Source organism: Neltuma alba, unplaced genomic scaffold (assembly GCF_004799145.2).
Source record: "Neltuma alba isolate B1F8T4 unplaced genomic scaffold, ASM479914v2 tig00011340_pilon, whole genome shotgun sequence".
Taxonomy (NCBI): domain Eukaryota; kingdom Viridiplantae; phylum Streptophyta; class Magnoliopsida; order Fabales; family Fabaceae; genus Neltuma; species Neltuma alba.
The window spans coordinates 74573-82068 of record NW_021636042.1 but is presented as its reverse complement, the minus strand read 5'-3'; the positions used below and the strand labels follow the sequence as shown (position 1 = coordinate 82068).

Here is a 7496-nt window from a genome sequence, read left to right as displayed (position 1 = left end):
AGAACATTTATATCAAAAGATGTAAGAAATTTTATTTTATTAATCATACATGAAAATCAGGTATGTCAAAATATGAAATTTGAAAATAAAAATCATATCTTATGCATAAGATGCTAATTGCTCGCATTTAAGTTGAACCTAACTGTTGTGCAACGCAAGAAAAAGATAGACCTTCACATGCATATAATATGTCTGTAATCCTTTTGAATGGGTTGATAAAATTCCATCTCAATAGGACTAAATCTACTACAGTTGATCACCTCTCTCCTTTATAATTTGTCTGGTATGTAGCTCAAAAATTCCCAAAAAATTAAATGAGTTGCTCTTAAGATTTTTGTCCTCATGATTAAGCTTGACTAATATTAAGTTATATTTGAGTTGCCAATTGTCCAGGAATGAAGGAAATACATAAGCGGAAGTTGCAACATTCACGAGCAACTGAAATACTAAACCTGATTTGTAAGAATCTAACATTTCTGAGTGAAGATAAAAGGCCTATGATTACAAAAGCACTGTTGACGGCAGCTAAATTAGGAAATGTTGAGTTTTTGTTTAAGATATCAACAGCAAACCCAGAATTAATCTCAATGGTCACTTTTTCTCAACAAAAGGGGCATGATTTCTTCAATGCTGTTCAACATTGTCAAGCTGAGGTTTTCAACCTTCTCTGTGGGTTTCACTTTAGGAATGTGGTAGCAACAATGTTCAATGAGAATCACGATAACTTGCTGCACACGGCATCTAAGTTGGGCTTCTGCTTCCCAACCTAACCACGTCCCTGGTGCTGCTCTGAAAATGCAAAGGGAATGGCAGTAGTTCAAGGTTAGAAATTAAATTAGATGCTTTTGGGTGTGTGTTGTGTGAGGGAGATTAATATATAAATGAAAATCATTAAATCATGCAGTTCTTGGACCTAATGGTTAGCGGAGGAGAGATTAAATTCAACAAGAAGTGAGGGAATAATTGCATTAACTCCGGTGTAACAAACATAGGGTAAGGAAATTAGCTAAATTATTTATTGGTAAGAAATTTGTGTTGACTTTCCTCAATTACCTTATACAATCATATATATATTTGAACTATTCCTTGATGTAGAACCTCATATTTCGGAGAAAACATTATAAATTTGATAAATAAATTGGATTAGAGTTTTATATTTAGAATAAAATCTAATATCTAACTAGCTCTTATATTTAGGATTAGAATCAGGAGCAGTAATTTTTTACAACTCACTGTTACAATATTTTTTTTGTTAAGAGATAGAGCACTTCATATATCTATTAGAAAATAAACGCTTAAAGTTTGAACTCAATCTAGTTCCATAATTAAAACCTCAATTTATATATCCAATTGAGTTTCTCACTTTATCTAATCGTAAATATCAGGCGTGGCTCAAAACAAATAAAAAAGATTTAAGACAATGTATTGGGCTTTATTGGAACAGCCTAGCTCGTCTCCGAAATCTTAGGGCTCTTTGTTTTGTTTTCTTATTTTCTCGTTCCTAAAACAATTACATAAAATTATTTTTTTAAAAAATTTTGAGAATGAAAAAAATATGTTTGAATAATTATTTTTAAAAAATCATATTTAAAACAAAGAATATAAAAAATCACATAGGCAAGAAAGGAAGAAGGTTTCTCCAATTTTTCCAAAACAAAAAATTAAAAAAATACAAAAGATAAAAAAAATCTACAAATTGCTTTGATTATTTAGTTTTTAAAAATATATTACTATTTTTTGTAAAACAATCAACTAAAAACAAGTTACCAAACAATTTTTTTTTACCTTTATTTTTAAAAAAATTATTTTTAAAATAAGAAACCAAACAAGTTTTTAATTTTCATATTTTTAGGTAATGGACTGGGATAATTATCATGAGGCCTCAAAAAATAAATTTAATTATAAAATGTTGTAATAATAACTCAGCAGTATAAATTTGTTGTCATAATCTATATTGAAATTTATCATGGCGTGTTTTTCAGTTGTATGTTATGGGAATTTTAGATGATTAAATTCCTTTCTTAAAATTGTATAATAATTTCCGCCGATATTTTAGATTTATATTGTATAAGGGTATGATTCATGTTTAACAAAAGACATACAATGGCAAAAGGAAAAAAATGGGAGTACTGTACTCCAAACTCAAAACTAAACAAGATTGAATATTAAGTTTGAACTCACTTTAAATTGGAATCAAATACTGCCTCTGATCTTAAGTATGAGAGTCAATTTATAGTATAATTTATGCTACAAACCAGTTTTTATAATCAAAAACTAACTTACTTGATCATAATACTTGATCATAATATAGTGTTTATTTAGAATAGCTTATAAGTAATATTTTAATCATAATTTATGAAATACGAGATAAATATGTAAGATAAATTTTATCTCAATTTACATAAAATGTGTTTATAAGCGTTTTAAACGTTTTTCCAAACAAGCTTATAATTGCCACACACAAAAAAACATGTCTCCAAATGAAATCAAATCAAATCAAATCAAGTCAAATATAGGTGACGTCCCGTGTTTCAAAACTAAACATTGAATGGTAGATAATATTAGTAGTTCTGACCTTGGACCCAGTGTTCCCTAATCATTTCTGTGGATCACTTAATTTCCCTGATTCCACTAATTCAACTCAAGAGTAGGTCCCATTCAAGCAGTTTTCGCCAGCTAATGTCCGTCTCCCCCCCCCTTTCTTTTTTAAAATTTATTTTTATTCGATCGAAAGTGATGAAATTAAAATCTGAACTTTATTTGACACCATATATATGTATATTATATATATATATATATTAAAAAAAGTACTCATATTTAATACCTAAACATATTTTGAACAGAATTACTTCCAATAAAATGATACATGTGAATAATAAAAAATATATATAATTGTGCTGTAAATACAAACATCAAAGTCATGGACATGTAACATGTATAACTAGCTAGGTATTTCGGTTTTAATTTCTTTTTTGAATTAATACATTATACTTAAAACTAAAATAAACATCCCACTAGCTAGTTTTTATATTTGAGGACCGGAGAGAGTGATATTCTTTGCATTTTTGTTTTTTACCAGCAGTGATATCCTTTGCATTGTTAGTTTAATTTCTTGTGACTTGAATTATTGTCCTAAAACCTAAATCCTGACGAAGCTAGATATATGTTGGGTAGACATTAATGTCAATATTTATAAATCCTTTCAATTTAAACTATTTTTACAGACTGTGTCAATATTCTACTTAATATGAATCAACAAATTAACATGTGTGTAAACTTTTATAAAAATCATGATATTTATAAATTATAAGTAATGTGGCCCAACGTACCCTTAAACTATTTTTTATTCTAATTTCAGTTTTCATAAAATATATCATATAAATAAGTTAACGGGGAACTTTTTTTTTTTTTATGAAATCATATTTAAATATAAATTACATTATACTAATTAATTTTCATTCTAATTTAGTTTGGAAAAATCAATCAGAATTTGGCAACCAATATGTATTGGTTCTAGTGAAAGGAGTTTTAATTGCTTAAACACGAGGACTTGAGTTTAAATTTATATGAATTTTTTTTTTTGTTACAAGGGGCAGGATCGAACCCGCGCACACACCCCACACACGCATATCATTAGGCCAAACGGCCGGTGGTTAAATTTTTATGAATTGAGAAAACATTTTTAAGAGAACCATCTTTAATCGCCCCAATGATATTTAAATTTAACTCAGAAAAAAAATTACAAAACTTAATGTAAACAAACCCAAAATAAAGCGAAGGCGCATTGGGCTTAATTTTTTTTTCCCCCGTTTTTGTGAATGTCGATATGAGTTGAAGGCATTGTGAACCACATCAAAAGACAAGTGGGTTCATTCTTTATTGCTAACTTATCTCTTGAGAGGGAGCTCATATATTACCTCCAATTTTTAATATAAAAATTAGTTTAATTTTTAATTTGATCCTAAATATAAGACCCCTATCTATTATGTCCTTTATATTTATCTATTTTTTTCAAAGTAATTCTTATAGTAATTGTACATGTTAAATATTTTATCAAATAGTAGTTCTCGCTAATACAAATTATTAATAAGGATATTTTAGGGAGAACAAGACCAATTTAGTATAAATAATTAACTTAACAATTTTTCTAATTTTCTCAAATTAGTTAACTAACTCTTATATTAAGGACCGAAGATAATATAAAGCAACGTACATCTATTGTCAGCCCCCTTTTTTATGTCTAAATTTTCTTTATATTATTGAGTGCTTTTGATGATAGCTCAACAAAATTGTCGGGGGAAAAATTAAATGATGTAAATGATCTACTAGCTATGCTGCATAGAATTTGAAAATAAATTATATCACTTTTGGTTCTAATTATAAGACCTCATTTGTAGACTATAAATGAGGTCTTATAATTAGGATTGAGGTTAGTATATACTCATTCTAAACTACTCCCATACTCATTCTAAGCTCATCAAATTTGAATTATTTATTGGATGGTTTAGATTTAATTTTTATTTTTATTTATTTAAAATAATTATTTTAATAGGTATATGCTATAGAGTAAAGATAATCTCTTAACTACTATTTTTTTTAAAAATATTTTTCTATTTAAAAATAATTCATTAAAATTTAAAATATGAACTGTTCAAATAAGTTTTAAATGGTCCAGATCTGATGAGTTTAAAGTACTCATAACAATTTTTTCTATGAATAATGAGTTTTACATAAACCTGAACCATTCAAATAAATTAAAGGATAAAATTTTATTCAAAATTTTAATCATCTTCCGTGCCGTCAGTGTAAGGCAGATTATTGAACTTTTTTTTAATCGTCAAATATTTATTATGGCCTTTTAAATTAAAATAATCCCCAATCATCACAAAAACACCCCTATCATGATATCTTTGTACAGTAGAACACCTGATGAGGTCAACCACCTTGGGTGCAATAATTCATGTTGATATTGATGACGCGTAAGATCTGGCAATGCTATATGTGTAAAAGATTAAAATTAATCTAAAATAGACTACATTTGTAAAGAAAAGAAGGGAAAAATATTCATTGCGAACCAGGTCATGGGGACTACGTACTGTTGATATTTATTACATAAGGACCCTTCGAACTAGCTCAAATTTCCTATATAAAGGGCTAAGGCCTAAGCCTTCGTTGTGCATTTGAATTAGGGTTTGCATTATATATCGATCACCACAAACAGAAAAGAAAGAAAGATGGCTCACTTATTCGGGAAGCTTGAAGCAGATGTTCACCTTAATGCTTCTGCTGAGAAGTTTCATGAAATGTTCAGCAACAATCCTCATCACATTGCCAACCTTGGTCCTGGGAAAGTCAAGGCTGTGACTAAGCATCAAGGTCGTTTCGGAGAGGTTGGCTCTGTCCTTGTCTGGAATTATGTTCTTGGTAAGCTAAATTTTAATTTATCAGTATCATGTCGAGATTGAATAAGCTTCACTATATGATATGTATATTATCAGATCAAATGACTGATATTAGTTGTGACTGCACGTAGATGGGAAGACCTGCGTGGCCAAGACTGTGATTGAAGCAATAGACCCAGCAAAGAACTCAATCACTTTGAAGATAACAGAAGGCGATGTACTTGAACATCTCAAGAGCTTCAAAGCCACGATTCAAGCCATTCCAAAGGAAAAGGGATGTGCGGTTCAATGGACTTTTGAGTACGAAAAGCTTCAGGGACAAATCCCAGATCCTCATTCTCTGATGCAGCTCGCATCCGAGGTTAGCAGAGACATTGATTCACACCTCACACAAGGACAAGGCGATCATGAGGAACAGTTATTTGGGAAGGTGGAAGTTGATGTTCACATTGATGCTTCTGCAGACAAGTTTCATGAATTGATGACCTCCAAGCCACACCACATTCCTAATATTTCTCCTGCCAACGTTCAACATGTTGCTACAGATGCAAACTGGGGCAAACTCGGTTCTGTCATTACCTGGCACTATGTTCATGGTAAGTACTCAACTACTCATTTATGCGTGTGTGTGTTTGTGTGTGTGTAGAGAGGGAGAGTAAGGTAGGTATGTACACTTTCTCTTCAGTACTTCTCCTGGTTTTCTTCTGGGAAAACGACACTTCGAAGAGTGAAGTGCTGCTTTTGATTGAGTCCTCGTGATTTATAACCGAGTTGCAGTTATTTCCGATCCGAGTCAATAATGATGTCCTTCATTGTTATTTATTGGGAAGGAACATAATTACCAATAATAAGTGAATGATAAGTTTCAGTACCGAAAATATGACAAGAAGATCTATGCTGCTTATTTGTCATTTGGACCTTTTGGTAATCATATTCTTTCTTTGGAACATCATAGTTATTTCTGCTTTATTCTTCTTATAAGGTGCCAAGTCGCCATTTTCCTTTTCATTTTTACCCTACAAGTTCAAAGAATTAATGAGCATCCCTTTGAACATGATACTGAACTAGTATTGTGATGAATTAACAGAAGGGAAAAACTGTGTGGCCAAGGAGAAGATCCATGCCGTAGATGCGAGCAAGAATTTGATCACTTTCAGAGTTGTGGAGGGAGATATCCTGAAGGATTTCAAGAGCATGGACATAACGCTGCAGGCAACTCCAAAGGATAAAGGGAGTTTGGTGCACATCACCATGGAATATGAGAAGCTGAAAGATCACATTCCTGATCCTCACACTCTCACAAAGTTGGTTGCTGATGTTACCAGAGACATGGGTTCTCATCTTGCCCTCTAGTGCCCACCCCATCGAGATAACATACGGTGGGTATATCGTGGGATTCGAATCTTAATTCAAGTCCTAATAAAGTGCTTATTGTCATAAGTAATATATGAATAAAAACAGGTTCAGTCATAAGTTGTAATGCTTAATGACGAGGAGCTTGTTCTTATGTACTGCAATTATGGTAGCTGCTATTCTTGTGTATGTGTGTGATGGAAGACTTGAGATTATTCATGATTGAATGAGTATGTTTTGATTGGTTGTTATATATATATATATATATATATATATATATATCAAGTGCACTTTATGATTATCAACTTTGTCAATTTCTGCTTACTTTTTAATAATTTTTTTTTGGCAAATACTGACGGCTTGAACTTATAAACAGGATTGAATTTGTGAATTTTCACTCACAAGGGAGCTTGCCTTCTAATAACGAGTCTGTTTATTATAATAAGATGTATTCTTATATATATATATATATATATAACAATCAATTATATATAAAACGAAAGAAATTATACAGCTAGAGTCAGTAGGAAAGGGTCAATGGGTTTGGTTTTAACAGTAGATCAGTTTTATCTAAAAAAATGGCTCAAACAGTACTCCCTCTTGTCCATATCACAAAGGGTTAACAAGCTAATTCACACGAATCAAGAAATAGTAATTATATCATTAAATGTGTTCAAAAAATATAAAATTTTCCAAACTTACCCTTATAACAAATATCGAGAAGCTAGTGAAAAGTTATTT

General features: G+C 30.8%; 1 protein-coding gene across 1 annotated transcript; it reads left to right on the top strand.

Annotated features, from left to right (window-relative positions):
• Nucleotides 1–5187: 5187 nt before the first annotated feature.
• On the top strand, nucleotides 5188–6960 carry LOC114712192 (MLP-like protein 28). Its single transcript, XM_028896665.1, has 3 exons — nucleotides 5188–5424; nucleotides 5534–5998; nucleotides 6490–6960. The coding sequence occupies exons 1-3, from the start codon at nucleotides 5235–5237 to the stop codon at nucleotides 6753–6755; spliced, it is 921 nt and encodes a 306-aa protein (XP_028752498.1). The 5' UTR covers nucleotides 5188–5234; the 3' UTR covers nucleotides 6756–6960.
• The last annotated feature ends 536 nt before the right edge of the window (nucleotides 6961–7496 follow it).

Excerpts from the sequence above, each read along its gene's own strand:
- LOC114712192 (XM_028896665.1), top strand. The coding sequence starts at position 5,235 with ATGGCTCACTTATTCGGGAAGCTTGAAGCAGATGTTCACCTTAATGCT. Across the intron at positions 5,425-5,533 it reads TGTCTGGAATTATGTTCTTG|ATGGGAAGACCTGCGTGGCC; the intron begins GTAAGCTAAATT and ends GACTGCACGTAG. Across the intron at positions 5,999-6,489 it reads TACCTGGCACTATGTTCATG|AAGGGAAAAACTGTGTGGCC; the intron begins GTAAGTACTCAA and ends ATGAATTAACAG.